General features: G+C 41.3%; 1 protein-coding gene across 1 annotated transcript in view; it reads right to left on the reverse strand.

Annotated features, from left to right (window-relative positions):
• LOC149162776 (calmodulin-binding transcription activator 3-like) overlaps positions 1 to 18220 on the reverse strand; it is a 351577-nt gene that overhangs the window by 72313 nt on the left and 261044 nt on the right. Inside the window, exon 10 of the mRNA XM_089437389.1 lies at positions 13585 to 14170. Within this exon, the coding sequence (XP_089293515.1) occupies positions 13585 to 14170 (586 nt within the window). The remainder of the gene's footprint in view (positions 1 to 13584; positions 14171 to 18220) is intronic.

Here is an 18220-nt window from a genome sequence, read left to right on the forward strand (position 1 = left end):
CTTATCGCGGTTCAAATTATAAAAACAAATATCTCAACCAGAAACAAGTGATTTATGTTCCCAAGAACGTCGATGTCACCATAATTCAATCTTGTGATAAAAATCCATCTCAAGTTTTCAGTAATTGCAAGATTCCACAAAAGATTGATTTAGGATGGTCAGATCCCTTGTCAGTACGATAGTTTCGTTTATCTCTTAAAATATCCTATCATCTTATATCAACGAAGATGACAACTCCAAAAATTTGAAGTGTTCTGAAAGATGTGAAAAGATTAAAAGAAAAAGAAACAGACGATACACCTTGTCAACAATAAGCTTTGAGAACAAAGCTTTTTGAAGAGGAAGGCAATGTTATGAATAAAATATAAATATAATAATCATAAGGAATAGTTAATTAAATAGTAATTAATCAATGAATGAATTGATTTACAATGAGCAATGAAGCTCAATAAATAATACAAATGTATTTACAGGAATAAAAACAGCAAGTTCTACTAAGAAACAGAAGCAGCAAGTTTCTACTAAGAAATAGAAACAAGTTTCTAAGAAGAAACTGTTAATAAGATCACAGACGATCTTATCCGTATGAGCATTAAACACTAAAATAGCATTATTCTAATACCCTCCCTTAATGCTCAATATATTTACAACACCTATAGACCCTCTGAATTTTACAAACTTATCAGGACCAAGGGGCTTGGTGAAAATGTCTGCTGGCTGCTCCGTTGTGGGAACATACAACAACTGAATGGATTCGTCTTCAACAAGCTGTCGAATGTAGTGACAATGGGTTTCCACATGCTTTGTTCGTTCATGGAAGACTGGATTCTTAGCGAGTTTGAGCACTCCCTGATTATCACAGAACAAGGGAGTAGGACCTGCCTGGGAAACATGCATATCCGCAAGCACACGTCGAAGCCAAACGGCCTCACAAGATGCCTTAACTGCTCCTCGATACTCTGCTTCTGTCGAGCAAAGAGCCACTGCCTGTTGCTTCTTACTAGTCCATGTGACAGCACCGGATCCCAGACTAAACACATACCCAACTGTAGATTTACGGTCATCAACCAAACCTGCCCAATCGGAATCCATATAACCATTGAGTGTAGGATCTGAACTCCGATTGTACAGAAGTACATAATCAGGAGTGCCACTCACATAACGCAACACACGCTTCGCTGCTATCGAATGATCAGCCTTAGGAGCTGACATGAAGCGTGAAATGTAGCTCACTGCAAAACTGATATTAGGTCTAGTGCCAGTAAGGTAGATGAGGCTGCCCACTAATTGCCTAAATAAAGAATCATCCACAAGTGGTGAGGATGACTGAGTTGAAAGTTTGAGCCTTGGTTCCATAGGAGTCGTGGCAGGTTTGCAATCCTGCATTCTGAACCTGTCCACAAGACTTCTCGCATACTTGGATTGAGAGAGAAAGGTGTTGTTCTCAGTCTGCCAGACTTCAACACCCAAATAGTAATGAAGAAGTCCCAAATCTGTCATATCAAAAGTGTTGCATAAATCCTGTTTGATCCCATGGATCAAAGGTGCTAAATTGCTAGTAATGATAAGGTCATCCACATAGACAACCACAAATAGAATATCATCACCAGTATGTTTGATATATAGGTTTGCATCAGATGGACTCCGCTGAAAGCCATGATCTGTTAGGTACTTATCAATTTTCATATACCAAGCCCGAGGGGCTTGTTTCAGACCATAGAGTGCTTTGACTAATCTACAGACTTTATGTTCTTGACCGGCAACCTTGAATCCTGAAGGCTGCATCATGTAGACTTCTTCCTGTAAGTCACCATTCAGAAAAACACTCTTTACATCCATCTGATGGACTTTCCAACTGAACTGAGCTGTTAAGGCAAGGACGAGCCGTATGGTACTCATCTTGGCTGTAGGAGCAAAGGTCTCCTCATAGTCTATGCCTTCCTTCTGTGAGAACCCTCGAGCAACAAGGCGAGCCTTATACTTGTCTAGGGTTCTGTCAGCTTTGTATTTTACTTTATATACTCATTTGCAGCTAATGGGCTTCTTCCCTGCAAGAAGATCAGAAAGGGTCCAAGTGTGATTCTTTTGAAGACTCTAGAATTCAGCTTCCATAGCCTATTCCCACTCAGGTATACCCTTAGCCTCTGAATAGGTTTGAGGCTCAAAAACACTGTGTAGGTTAGCCATAAGAGCAAAATTTACTGTAGGTTGTTGTTTGCTCTTATTTCTGGAAGTTCTACCTTCAAGGAGCTCATTATCCTGGAGATCACCAATAGTTTTAGCCCACCATTTTCGCCAGAGAATAGAAAAACCAATATCTGGAGTAGGTGGAGGAGGCTCAGGAACAACAAGAGCAGCGAGAGGAGGATTATTTTCCGAAGGGAACTCAGGTACTGCATCATCAAATACTGATGCTGCATCATCCCTCCCATCAGGTGGACCTAACAGAAGAAGAACATTGGGAGGTTGATCCTCAGAACACTGCTCAGAAGGAGGGGACTGAAAGAACCCTTTGTCTTCATCAAATACTACGTCCCGATACTACGTCCCGATTCCAAGCAGCTGGAATCCAAACATATGCAACCGAGCCAAACACTTTGAGGTGACTGATCTTAGGCTTACGGCCAGACCAAACCTCTTTTGGAGTCTTCCCCTTAACAACCTGAGTAGGTGATCGGTTAAGAAGATAGATAGCAGTAAAGATTGCTTCAGCGCAAAATTTGTTCGGAACACTCCTGTGTTGTAACATGGAACGAGCCATTTCAACAACTGTACGGTTGTGACGTGCAACAACATTGTTCTGTTGAGGAGTGTGGGGTGTAGTTAACTGGCGTTTGATGCCATGGGTATCACAAAAGTTGGAGAAAGCAGAAGAACAAAATTCCCCCCTCGTTATCTATCCTAAGAGTTATGATATTATAGCCAAACTCTTTTTCAACTAAGGACTTAAACTTCTGAAAGATACTAAATACATCAGATTTATGTTTTATAAAGTACACCCACATCTTTCTACTGAAATCATCTACAATAAGCAAAAAATATTTGCAACCAGTAACTGAAGATGTATCCATAGGACCACAAATATCAGCATGAATTAACAGGAGTACCTTAGATGTGCGCCAAGATTCTCCATCCTTGAATGAAGAGTGATGTTGCTTGCCAGCTTGACAGGCGCCGCACACTCCCAACCGCTGAGGCTGAATATCAGGTAACCCTGACACAAGTCCCTCCTAAGATAGCTGAGAGAGATACTGAATGTTTAGATGCCCATATCTCTGATGCCACAGATGGGAGAAACACGAGCTGCTAGATCTACTTCTAGAGAATCACCAGTGTCAAGAAGCCTGTATAGACCATGATCCTATAGACCAACAGCAACCGTACGATGAGTTTCCCTGTTGTTAAAATTGGCAACTAGAGCCAAACTCCATGTGGGTCATATTATTTATGGCAGCTGATATTTTTACTGGATCCCTCTCATTGAGAGGTGTAGGATTGATCTAAAGATCATCTGATTCTGATAAGTATTTATGAAGTTATGAATTTATTTATGTTATGGACAAATTGTTAAGTCGGCCAACAACTTATGTAGGCTCAAAAGCCTAATAGTCATGTCTATTCAACCTCTATGTTTTAGTATAAATAGAAGAGGACGTCAAGTCATTTCTACACACACTTGGATCTCTTCCTCTCTCTACTTGTCTTTGGGTTTTAGTAGGAGGAGAGATCCTAAGGAAAAGCCGAAAAAGCCGAAACTGCTGGAAAAACCAGAAAAGCCGGAAAAGCCGGAACTGCTAGAAAAGCTGGAATAGCTGGAAAAGCTGGAACTGCCGAAAAATTGGAAAAAGCTGGAAAAGCCGAAAGTGTCGAAAAAGCCAAAAAAGCTGGAACTGCAGGAAAAGCCGAAAAAGTCGGAAAAGTCGGAACTGCCAGAAAAGCTAGAAAAGCCGGAACTGTCGAAAAAGCTGGAAACGCCGGAAACGCCAAAAAAGCTGGAGAAGTCGGAACTGTCGGAAAAGCCGAAACTATCGTAAAATCCAGAAACGCCGAAAAAGCCAGAAAAGCCGGAAATGTCGAAACTGCCGAAACTGCCGGAAAAGCTGGAACTACCGGGAACTACTGAAACAGCCGAAGCATCTGTCTCTGAAGGAAGGCAGTATGATGTATGAGATCATGGGCAACATAATAAGCAGCATGATGATATGAGCATGGGCAGCATGATGATATGAGCATGGGCAGCATAATGATGCATGATGATATGAGCATGGGCAGCATAATGATGAATGAGATCATGAGCATGGGCAGCGAAATGATGAATGAGATCATGAGCATGATGATATGAGCATGGGCAGCGTAATGATGAATGAGATCATGAGCATGGGCAGCTTGATGATGAATAAGACCATGGAAGATGCAGCATGATGAGCAACATGAAGATGAGAGCAACTCAGTCATCAAGGTTCAACACATGTGACAGTACAGCAAGGTGTCACACGGTAATGTGCAACAAATAGACGAGATGCAACACTATGATAGGTGAACGAGTCACCTTAGAGAATCAGTTGAAGCAATATATCTTCGACTGATCTCATGCCGATATCAAAATTCAAAGTGATTGACTTCTATTGTAAATGTACTATCTCTCTCACTTTCTTTGCTGAACTTTGACGAACATAAAAGAAGAATTGATCAAGGGTTTCCCCACATTGGGGTTTGTCCCTAGCTAGCGCCACATCTTGTGTCCTCTATCATGGCTTGTCTTCTGCGATTTATATTTATGTTCTATCTGCATTTTACTTTAATGCTGATGTGATTGCTAATTTGGAAAAGATATTGAGCTAAATGTGAAAATTGAAATAAATTGCTCTAAGCATAGAACATACCTAATCTTAACAACTGTCAATAATGGAGCACTTGTGTGCACTGAACACCACATCGAGCTGAGGAGAGTTCCTCATAATCTGACTGACAGACAGTGGATTAATTTCCATACCAGGAACATAGTACACATTCAGGAAGATGAGTGTGCACCCATCAAATTGGATCTAAATTGTACCTCTACCAACCGTTGTGTACTCCTCACCTCCACCGAATACTACGGAATCACTGAAAGATGAGAAGTCTGTAAACCAGTCACGCCTATGAGAGAAATGACGTGATGCACCAGAGTCAATGTACCAAGCAGAAGACGGGGCATGATCTGAGGAGCTCTTAGCCATAAAGGCGTAAAAGGCAGATTCCTTCTGCTCAGAATGTTCTGCAACATTAGCTTTCTGATGAGACCCTCCCTGATGAGACAGGGAATAGTTCTTTAGAGTAGAAGCAACATGTAGCATCGTACTCTTCTTGAATTGTTGTTGGGAGATGAAAGACCTAGCAACAGGCGGAATTGTTGCGGAGTATGAGCAAAGAAACAGACCTTGCGCTTACAGCTTCGTCCATCTTTACAAGGCTGGGTCCGATATCGAGCAGGATGAAGCTAGCACTCGAAAACACCATGAGAAAACTCGCAAGCATCCCTGCGGCAGCAGGTTCCTTTTCTAAAGTATGGGCAAGCAGTTCCAGAATAATGAAAGCATCGATGATCGTGTATTCTTGCCTTCTCACCGGGGTGAGCTAAGGGGCACTCAATCCAGTCATGGCTCCGTCCTCTCATACAGCACCGGATATTAAATTCATACATTCTGAATTCGTCGCAGGAATAAGCATCCACAGCAGGCAAAGACTCTTCATCTTCATTATTAGTAGGCAAATACTTCTGCAGGGCACAAAACACATCCTCCAGCCGAGGCGAACTAGAGCCCACAAATGCGTTATTAAGACGAATGCCTGGCATCTCGCCCCGCGCATCTTTCTGCACAAAAGCCGCGGCATCTCCATTGCTCTCATAGCCACAGCTCATGTCTAGAAAATCCGGAAAGCTCAAAGCACTTCTATCGTCTTCGAACCCGCGACTTGCTGCGAATCTTGAAGGCAAAGAATTCATGTAATCTGAAGAAGTCGGTGACGAAGAAGAATACTGAATCTCATTCAAATTCAACCCACCACTGTGACCAGGGGACATGAAACAAACCGAATCGTCGCCATGGCTACCAGAAGAATGATCACTGAAAAACGACCAGGGCAATGGCCCCATGGAATACGCTGGTTGTTCTGCGGAAACGCTTGACATTTTTGCTAAATCAATCAACCAGACAGGCAACAACAGAGACCGAGGCCGCCGTCAGTAAATCTTCGTCGAAGGATGGATCAACCGTCGCAACAATTGGACTCTATACAACGACGTCGATGTGGGTTTCATCAACCTGCACCTCGACCTGTTGGCACCAGAGAATCGAACCACGGTCGCCGAATCCCCCGTGCCCGAACCACCAAAAGATAACCGAGAAGCAAAAGATGGGTCGCAAAATGTTGTAGCCCTCACACAGAGAGCCGAGCGGGAGTCGAACACAGGAATTTGACCTTCCAGGATCTCGGCTTCCGCTGAGAGGAAATTCTGATTACGCGGAACAGGATTCTATAGAGAACAGCGGCAGCGACGTGGTGCTATTCGTCAAGAACCTGCAATAGTGGAGCACGACGCCCAAAAAGGATAAAACGCGATGCCCAAAAAAAATAAAAATAAAAATCTGACTACAAGAAAGCAATTTTGAAATGAAGCACGAAATTTTTCAAACAATGAAAAATTATTTCGAAAAAAATACCCGAGCTCTGATACCATAATCAATGAATGGATTGAATTTATTTACAATGAGCAATGTAGCTCAATAAATAATACAAATGTATTTACAGAAATAGAAACAGCAAGTTTCTAAGAAGAAACTGCTAATAAGATCACTGACGATCTTATCCGAATGAGCATTAAACACTAAAATAGCATTATTCTAATAGTAATTAGTTAATCAAGACATATGTCCCTAAGGACACGACCATTCATGAAAGGGTACCTGCTTGGGTATATAAATTGAACCCTAATTTGTAACTCAACCATCTCACTTGTATTCAAATATTCTTCTATAATACATTATTGTCCTATCATGGATGTTTATATATTTCAGATCCTCTGAAGTAGTCTATTGCGTATACAAACTTTCTTTGTTCCATTTGGTATCAGAGCATTCCTCTGAGTATAGGAACCTTGTTCGTTCCACATGCAGTTTACTCTGCTTCATTATCATCTCCTTATTGTTATTTCTTTTGTGATAATACTTAGTTTAGAATCCTAGATACATATCTCTAGAGATGCATTAAGCAATCCCTCATTTGTTAAAACGTGTATTAATATGAAGATTTATCTTTCAATCCCATTAATTGCCTTTTGTCACCCAAGGACATCATAAAATTTCAATTTCAATTTCAAGTTTTTCAAATAAAGCTCAGGAAGTACATGTTTGTATTTTGCACCAGTCTCGAGCATTTCAAGTGTAATAGTATGAGTTAATTACAAAAAACATAATGTGAAACTTCTATCACTGCGGCAACTAATTTATTTTTCCTACTTATTCCACAATAAGTTATTTATGAAATTACTCCAATAAACATTAAAATAAATATTGTTGCAGATATCTCATTGTAATATAGAAACAAACATATGCACAAGCATTAACACATTGACAGATATTTTGGACATCAGTCCTTGGAAAAACCCAATGTGGGAAAATCGGTGCAGTAAGGGAGGATTTTATTATTCAGCAATTCTTCAATACAATAAGGTGCCAAATTGGCTTACCCACAGAGAGAAATAATTCTCCAACACTTCTCCCAATCCCAGCATCAGCCCCATTGACCTTTGCGTGGCTCTCAAACCCTCTTTGTTAGCCCCTTCTTGATTGCGTCAATCCTGGGCCTTTCTACATCACCCATGCAAGCCCAGCTAGTGACTGCGCAGTCTTCTGCTTCCTCTGCGTCTGTCTAAAAAGCCCTGTGCCTGCCTCTCTTGCCTCAACGTTGATCTCCAGTGGCTGATCCCACCTCTCTGCTCCGTACTTGCTGCCCTGACTGCTCACCAAACCACTGGTTCAATTTCTCAGCTAACCCCACTCCAGAAATTGAACTGACTGATCCTCGGTGTGTTCTCCAAGTGACCCTCAAGCCTACTCTTATACTTTTCTCATTGACAAATCAATGGTCGAGATTAAGTCCTTAATCAACGGCTAAGATAAGATCTAGCTTGATCCATGACTTTTGGACCATTCTAACATAGTTTTATATTAATTCACATTAAAATTTTATTTTCCCTAAGTTTAGACTTAAAGACTTCAATAAAAATATTAATTATTTTAATATCTCCCAAACTATTTAGAATCTGTCCAAACCCTTTCTGGGTATTGGAGATCTCATGTGCCTTAGCCTCTCCAACAATTTTCATGGCTAGAGCACATCTGATGCTACCTTAAATCAGCATTCCCTCTTAGCGACGACTGTGCTCTAGTAATACTCCTCACTAAGTATCACCCTAATCATCGGGCATCGATCCCTGTGCTGATGCTAAGCCTCCCTGCCCAACATCTTCTGCACTATTGCATCCTATACCACTACCCATGGCTCTACTACTGCCACTGCTGCATCTGTACAACAACTCCCTCTGCATCCGTGTTGTTATTGGTCCTTTCTCCCAACACTACATCCGCACTACAACTCCCTCTGCATCCTTGTTGTTATCACTCCCATTTCTGCTATTGAAACGGGTTCTTTACCATCCCCATCTTTTCCCTGAAGTAGTCAAGCTTTGTCCTTCCAAGGGCCTTGGTGAGGAAGTCAGCCACCTATTCTCCTGTAGTAGTCCAGTTCAACTATACAACTCCTCGTTGGACACAGTCCCTAACAAAGTGACACAGGATAGAAATATGCTTCGGCCTATCATGAAACACTGGATTCTCAGAGAGCTTGATGCAACTCTGATTATCGCACATGATCCCGGTCGCCTCCATATTCCTTTTGAATAGGTTCACAAGCAGTTTTCTAAGCCATATGGCCTCACACGAAGTTGTACTTGCCGCTATATATTTTTCCTCAGATGAGCTCAGAGCCATGGAGTTCTGTTTCCCACTACACCAAGAGATCATTCCTGATCCAATGTCGAAATAGTACCCAGAGGTACTTTTCCAATCAACTGAACTTCCTGCCCAATCTGCATCAGTAAATCCACTCAATCTGATATCCTTACTCCTGGTCTACAAGAGTCCATAATCAACTGTTCCCTGAAAATACCTGAGAACATGTTTGTTCGTTGCCCAGTGTGCCCTCTTTGGTTCCACCATGAACTGACTAAGGGTGTTGAGAGCATAGCAAATGTCTAGCCTGGTATTGACCAAATACATCAAGGACCCTATGAGCTGCATGTATAGGGTGGGATCAACATCCTTTTCTTCTAATGCATCAATCTTCTTCCATTTGGTGATCAATGGCGTAGCCATAGGTCTACAGTCCTCCATCCCGAATCTTTTCAGGATTTTTGTAGCATACCTTCCTTGGCCAAGGAAGATTTCTCCCTTCTGCTACCAAACTTCCTACCATAGGAAGTAGTGCATTTGTCCCAAATCCTTCACATCGAATTTTGTGGCTAGATTCTTCTTGCAGTCCCCAATGAGTTTGGATGATCCTGTCAGAAAGAGATCATCCACATACAATACTAAGATTAGCGGCTCGTTCTCTGCAACCAGATAGTAGAGATTCGGATCCGCGTCACTCTTGACAATCCCCATCTTCTGCAAGTAGCCATCTATTCAACCATACCATGCTCTTGATGCCTGTTTGAGCCCATACAAGGCTTTCTTCAATATGCATACATGAGACTTCTTCTCATGAGTTTCAAAGCCCTCTGGTTGTTCAATGTATACCTCCTCTTCTATTACCCCCGTTCAGAAATGTCATTTTGAGATCCATCTAATGGATCTCCCATCCCATCTAGGCTGCAAGAGATATCACGGTCCTAATAGATGTATACCTGGCTACCGGGGTGAAGGTCTCCTCATAGTCAATCCCTTCTTTTTGAGCATACCCCTTAGCCACAAACTTGGCCTTGTATTTCTCAACACTGCCATCTGCAGCGTATTTAATCTTGTAGATCCATCTTGAACCTACCATTGATCTGTCTTGAGGTCTTGGCACCACCTCCCAGACATCGTTTACCATTATGGAGTTGTATTCCTCTACCATCACATCTAACCAAGCCTAATGTTGAGCTACCTCTTTGAAACTGGCAGGCTCTCCATCCTGAGCTACTAATGCCTGATATCTATTTGGTTGTTTTCGCTCCCTCTTAGTGTTTCTTGATGCACTGATGAAGTCCTCTGCATCTCGCAGAATCTAACGAAGTTCCCTGCTACTTCTTCCTCTGCCAGCAGGTGCTTCTATTTGCTCCTCCTCTTCATCCTGAGAATCTTCCTATCCTGTCATGAACTTTACATCTCGTCGTACTACTACCTTCCTGCTCCCTGGAAGATAGATTCTGTATGCCTTAGCATTCTCGCTATATCCTACCAGATATCCCTTTTCTGTAGTCTGATCTAGTTTCTTCCTCTTTTCTTCGGGTATGCAGCAATATGCTAGAGTCCCAGTGTTGCGGGGGAGCGCCCCCCCCTCCTCTATACCGCTCCCAATCCGCGCTCCAGTCGAGAGCGTGCTCCCTAAAAAAAATTTCGCTCCCTGCCTTTTCAGGAGCGATTTCGGGAGCGTTTTGCCTTTTTTGCAAATTTTTTTGTAGTAATGTTTGAAATGCAATTTTTTTTTAAAGAAACAACTAATTTTTGAGTGGGGCAACTTAATGATCAAGTCTAGGCCACTACCCGATGAGGAGTCCTATTCTAAACATAGACTATTGTGTTGCATGCTTCTGCCCATAGGAATTTTGGCATATCTTGAATCTTGATCATACATCATGGCCCTCACTGCTTCTACAATAGTCCTGTTCTTTCTTTCTGCTACCCCATTCTGCTCCGGATTATATAGAGTTGTCCACTCTCTTTTGATGCCCTCCTTAGCGCAAAAATCAGTGAAGTCCTTATCGACATATTCTCCACCATTATCTAAGCACAAAACTTTGATTTTATTCCCAGTCAGATTCTCCGCCAGAGCCTTGAACTCCTTGAATCGACAGAAAACCTCATCCTTGGTTTTCAGAAAATAAATCCAAGTTTTCCTTGAGTGGTCATCAATAAAGGTAAGGAAATACTCAGCACCACTAAGAGCTTTGATGGACATAGGTTCGCAGATATTAGAGTGTATCAATCCTAGCACTCTTGACTCTGTGTTTGCTCCTAGGAAACGCTGCCTTGGCATACCTTCCTAGAGCACATCCCCTGCATACATCATCTCATTTTGTACTCAGATCTAGAGCTCCTATTACAGTGCTCCTGAGAATTCTCAGAGCTCCATGGTGCAAGTGACCCATTCTTCTGTGCCATAGTTCGTTCAAGTCCTTGTCTCCATGACTGCCTATTAGTGCCATTGGTGATTCTAGTTGCAATCTATACAACCGATTATTTTTTATCCCAATCTGCACTTTCTTTTTCCAACTCGGGTGTTTGACGTATACCTTCTCCTTGATGAAGTAGATGTCATAGCCCTTGCCATGTAGTTGCGACGCGGAAAATAATTTCATCCCCAATCCTGGTACATGCAGCACATTTGTAGCACGGAACCATTCTCCTAATTCTGTTTGAACCCTTCCCTACTGGAGTACACTTTGCCTTGTTCCCCATGGTGATCTGAAAGTTCGTCTTCTCTTCTCGATATTTTGAGAAACACTCCCTGATTCCTGTCATATGCCATGAAGCTCCACTGTCTATATAGCATATACCATACCTTTGATGATGTAGCACTAGTCATACACTCCACTTCTTCTTCCATCCTGGAAGCCAACATAGAGAAATCGAAATCTCTCTCTTGTGCAATCCTCTGAAAATCTATGTGAGTCCCCTGATGTGGATGCCTCTGCATTGTGCTCTCGACCCATAACTGATTTTCCCTTTCTGTCTCTGAATTCTTGCTCTGATTCATGTGAAAATTCTATCACTGCAGCAACTGATTTATTTTTCCTACTTATTCCACAATAAGTTATTTATGAAATTACTTCAATAAACATTAAAATAAATATTGCAGCAGATATCACATCGTAATATAGAAACAAACATATGCACAAGCATTAACATATTGACACAGGTATTTTGGACAATAGTCCCCGGAAAAAACCCAATGTGGGAAAACAGGTGCAACAAGGGAGGATTTTATTATTCAGCGATTCTTTAGTACAACAAGGTGCCAAACTGGCTTACCCACAGAAAGAAATAATTCTCCAGCACTTCTCCCAATCCCAGCGCCAGCCCAGCTAACCTCTGTGTGGCTCTCAAACTCTCTACGTCAACCCCTTCTTGACTGCGTCAGCCCTGGGCCTCTTTGTGTCACCCACGCAGGCCCAGCTAGTGACTGCGCAGTTTTCTGCTACCTCTACGTCTACCTGAAAAGCCCTATGTCTGCCTCAACGCTGATCTCCAGTGGCTGATCCCGCCTCTCTGCTCCATACTTGCTGCCTCCTGACTGCTCACCAGACCACTGGTTCAATTTCTCAGCTAACCCTGCTCCAAAAATTGAACTGACTGGTCTCCCTCAATGGGTTCTCCAAGTGACCCTCAAGCCTCCTCTTATACTTTTCCCGTTGACAAATCAACGGCCGAGATTAAGTCCCTAATCAACGGCTAAGATAAGATCTGGCTTGATCCATGATTTTTGAACCATTCTAACACAGTTTTATATTAATTCACATTAATATTTTATTTTCCCTAAATTTAGACTTAGGGACTTCATTAAAAATATTAATTGTTTTAATATCTCCCAAACTGTTTAGAATCTGTCCAAACCCTTTCTGGGTATTGGAGATCTCATGTGCCTTAGCCTCTCCACCAATTTTCGTGGTTGGAGCACATCTGATGCTACCCCAAATCAACACATAATGCCTTACACAATGATTTTTTAAACAGAGGACAGAACTTGACAAACAAAAATGTGTTGTTTATATCTGATTACTATACGTGCAGGTTACAGCTGCTGATAGTTGAAGAGATTCCAGACTGTGAAACCTATGCAAGGCACTGTTGCAAATAAGGTTATCCATTAGACTTGTTTGAAAATGAAATATTCCACTAAGTGAGAAAAGGCACTACTTCAAAATCAAATCTTGCCTTACAATATTCAAGATAGGACAGACAACATTTACTGAATAATAGATGAAAAATCCACTGCTAAAAGGAGAAACCCAAACTGCTGCAAACATCTCTGACATTTAAGAAGGAATTCCCCTTGTATGTTTATAAGCTTTTCCAGGCATCGAGGGATGCTAGTGCATAGAAAATTTTGCATTTAACACTTCAGATATTAATGTAAACTTAACCAACAGAATATCATACACAAATGTGTTTGTATAACGTTACACCTGCTACAATGGAACATTGCAATGTACATGTATTGAAAAAGGATATAGGCAAACATTATTCTTGCTATCACTTGTGTTGTGTAGCATTAAATGTTTTGGTTCTAACTTCTAACTATTGTGTTGAGAAAGAAGAGAATATGTTAAAGAGTAGATACCTGTATTTTGACAATTTTCTGGCGAATAATCAGAAAATCCCTTCGACCTTTCCAACCACGGAACTTTCTCTGTATGCGTGTGGCTGCTGCATTCAAAGGCTCATCATGGTTACCGAGATTAGATTTCTTTTGGACATAAATACCTGAAAGTGCTTGCTTCTCTGATATTCCACCCTTGCCATCACCATATTCAATTGCTTGCCTCCTACGGAATGAATGCATTCTAAAGGCCGTTTGGATACGGGCTGCTGCTTGAGCAGCATTTCTGACTGCAGCAAGTGAATCTTTTAACGATAACTGATCTTCTCTACCTCCATCAAGTTGCACAACATTGCGTTCTTCCACCGTCTCTACAGCTTTATCACCTGCAAGAGTTGCAGCAACACTCCCCATAATATTCTCATTAATAGTTAAACTAGAGAGATGGTTTGTCAAAGAAGACTCTGCCAAATATCCTGCAATGCCTTTGTGTCCCTGGCTAGAAGCTAAATCTGCAGGTGTACGGCCAGCAGCAAATTTGGGTGTTGGGTCTGTCAATGCCCCTGGAGCTGCCCCTAACGAAGTCAGTGTAGACACTGTTCGCTCCCTGCAACAGTAAACATCAATAATTTGGTCACATATTACTCCTGCGGGCAGATGGTGTACATAAGATCTTATTAGAGTCAAAAAGCAAAGGGTGTGCTGTTAGAAGATTAAGAAGTTTGTTCAGCTAGGTAAAAGGCACACCAAAACAATTGGATGGAGCTACAGAAAATCAAAGACATTACTTCTGGGCAGTTGGTTGCATTATGACATTACTTATGTACAGCTCATTGACAATGTAGAATGCCGTAAAACATCTGAGTCACAGAGAAATTTTCACCCAAGGATATTTTGATTGGAATAATAAGCTATGAGCAGAAAAGGCTAGATGTGACACAAATGCCATCAGTGTTATGTGGGTGCAAGATGAATTAGAAGAAACACATTAAAGATTCGTTTTAGCCACTTTAGGGCTGCCCCAAAGCTTAGTTTATCAGTTCAGTATTTCATTTCTTCAGGATAAGGAATGTATGTGACACCTAAAACTACAGAAATATAATTGTAAATATACTACTGATCACATTATATTGAGCTGTTCAAAATAAAATACAAAAAGTAAGTGGTCAAAAGAGGAAAATAACAAAGGAAAGACAAGTAGCCTTTCAACTGAAACAATTCAGAACTCAGGGCTCTAAAAGTTCACACCTAACTCTATAATTTAGACCCTGCTAATATGTCAATCTCAAGTCATATGCTTGTGACAATGCTTTCAATTCACAACCCTGTTCAAAGATTTCTGATTTTTATGTTTCTGATTTATGTTTCTGTATGCTTGGAAAGGAAAATAACTTCTTAATTCTATGGTTTCACACATCTACTTGCTCATAAAATACAGCTGTAATTCAGAAATCAGATCTACAATCACTTTAACTACTTCCAAAATAAAGAAATTATATCCACATATAAATTTGCTGAAAACGAAAAAAGCATAAACCAACATGTGAAAGGGCAGAGGCTTATCTAGTGCCACTACTGGGGCCCAACCAAATGACAATCCTTTGGATGCATTCAATCCCCAAGATAATCACACATGAGAGCATATACATATTTGAAAACCCAAATATAACCCCCACCTTCACTAGTCTTTCAAAGTGAAACGGAGTAAAGATTTTATGATCAGGAATGTTTAAAGCTAGAATATTCTATAATTCTTCTAGGGTTCACACACTTTCGTTTACACCAAGAACTAATACTAATCTATCATATACACCATGAGACTCATTTCAGCTCCCCTTCACCTAAAGATGAAGGTATGGGCATGGGGCATTTTCCCATCTTCAAGTGACATGTAAAGGCGAATAGTTAAGCGCTTCAAATATTACTCAAAAAGAAGAAAATGGTTCCCCAGATGAACTGAACAAGTTCAAACTTCCAAAGTATACTGGTGATCAAAATCCTTCTCTTTTATCCAGAAATGGTCTTCAGCACACATGATGGTGTGACAAAACGAAGCAGTGTATTGCATGATGGTGCCATATCAGGTCCCATCCCTAAGCAAAAGTTGGCAATTTGTTGCAAACATTGATATGGGAAGAGTAGGTGGAGGTCACTCCAAAACAAATAGCCATTTCCCTATCATAAAAGAACTTCACCTTATCCCCAATGTTGCAAGATGATGAAAATGCAAGCTAATAACAATACTATTCTTCCCTTTCTTGTTAAATTTTCAATGTTCTATGCTGTAACAATCACTTAGACAATTTCTTCTTTCAGTAGCAATCACTTTTTCACTTAAATTTCAATCTCTCAATAACAGTAAGCAATTGTAGATAGAACAATAAACAACATGCAAAATATAAGACAGCCAAGATCAAATTAAAGTTAAACACAAAGATTTAGGTCTAAGACCAGGGAAAAACCCCACAAGGTGAAAAGCCCAACTAGATTCTTCTTCTATTAGATATTCATTAAAAATGTTCAGCAGAGAGATACATAGTCCAAGTACATCAACAACTATTCAAAGGTCAAAGCCTTGACTTTCAAGTTAACCAATCCAATATCCAATCAAATATGAGAAAGTCAAATCTGGTCAAAGGACCATTCTGCAATTTTCAGCCCCGTTCAAAGTCAGAGTCAACACAGCCCTAACCAATCCAAAGTCAACTGTCAAGTCAGCTCCAAACAGTCTGGCCAATCAGTCAAAGAATGTGGCCTCTTTTGCTCAGTCAAGACTCAAAACAGTCCAAAAATTCTGCCCACAATTCTGGTCAAAGTCAAAGTCAACCTACAGAAACCCTAGCTTGATATTGGCAGTCAATGCAGGTTGAAGTCACCAGAAAATTTCGGTCTTCTTCTTACTGAATTCGGCCTTCCAAAACAGATCCAAAACCCAAGTCAAACCAGTTAAAAATACCCAAAGTCAACGCCGGTCAAAAGTGCCAAAACAGAAAAGTCAACTTTGTCAAAGAAATGTCCTCTCTCTCCTTCGCAAGTGTGAAATTGGACCCTGCAATTTCAGAGCAGATTGAACCAATTAAGAAGAAATGAATGTGTGATGTGATGCCTCCAAGTGATGCCAAGTAAGGTGTATTTATATGTGGTCTTGTTGGACGAATTTCTCCTTTAGGCTGACTTGTACTTTTTGTGTTGATTTGGACCAGCAATAAAATAATATTTTTCCATGTGCAAAAATTAATTTTTCCAAGTGCAAGTAGGGTCCTCTTAGGGGTTGCTAGGCTTCTCTAAGGACGGAATTGCTCCCTCAGCTGCCAATTTTCAACACTCCCTCTCAGCTAGGGAGAAATTTCCAACTGCATCATAAGTCTCATCTGGGGTGTCTTGTCATCATCATTGTTGTATCATGTCATATCTCGTCTCTCTGTTCATCTCTACTCATCTACTGAACACTCTCGATCTAAAGAAGAAGAATCATCATAGGGGAGACTAATCTGCCACCCTATATCCAATGACAATAGGCAAGATACCACTTACCAAGAGAGGTCAAGATCACACACATCCTATTGTCCGTTGATCTTCCCACCTTGATCCTCAAAAATCAAGTGGTAGAACACCTGCATCAAATCACTTACGACAAGTGGTAAGGATCAGAGACGTCCCAAGTCTCCTCACCCATTGGCCAAATGGGTGGAAATTCCAACAAGCCCAGCTTGTGGGTAGGATGCATACTGGGGTATACTCGGTCAAGTCCCAGACTTCACTGTAGGGGGCGAGTTAGACACTTACCATTTTTGGTAAGGACCAAACACATTCCAACCTTGACAATAGGGGAGATACACACTTACCATTTCTAGTAAAGATCAGACACATCCTATTGTCTATGAGTTCCCTCAACCCCAAGAGCTCTCTAACTCCATTCCCACCCCTAAAGCTCAACAAGGGGGGAAGAGCATGTTGATTTGGGGTAGCATCAGATGTGCTCTAGCCACGAAATTTGGTGGAGAGGTTGGGGCACATGAGATCTCCAATACCTAGAAAGGGTTTGGACAAATTCTAAACAGTTCAGGAGATATTAAAATAATTAATATTTTTAATGGAGTTCCTAAGTCTAAACTTAAGGAAAATAAAATATTAATGTGTATTAATATGAAACTGTGTTAGAATGGTCCAAAAGACATGGATCAAGCCAGATCTAATCTTAGCTGTTGATTAGGGACTCAATCTCGGTCGTTGATATGTCAACAAGAAAAGTATAAGCGGAGGCTTAAGGGTCACTTGGAGGACACACCAGAGTGATCAGTCATTCTATTCTCTAGAGCGGGGTTTGCTAAGAGAGATAGAATTAGTGATCCGGAGTTGTAGCTGAGAGGCATTGAGTATAGAGAGACAGAGAGGCAGAGATAGTGCCAGGAGAGCAACGCAATCGCCAGGGAGAGTGACGCGAGCCAGCCACAAAGAGGCCAGCATTGCTGACGCAAAGGGCCAGAGGGCTGACGCAAGGCCTCCTAAGGCTGACGCAGACCCATCTGGGGTGACACAAGGCCAACGTTGGGCAGAGAGGGGCTGACGCAATCCAGAAAAGGTTGTCGCTAGGGTTTCTTGGGTATATTGGAGCTGAGCTGTCGAAAGGATTATCCAGGGTTTCAGCCAGGGGATT

The sequence above is a fragment of the Pinus tabuliformis genome, chromosome 5_2, assembly GCF_031772625.1.
Source record: "Pinus tabuliformis cultivar Carrire ecotype Pingquan chromosome 5_2, CPIR1, whole genome shotgun sequence".
Lineage (NCBI taxonomy): Eukaryota > Viridiplantae > Streptophyta > Pinopsida > Pinales > Pinaceae > Pinus > Pinus tabuliformis.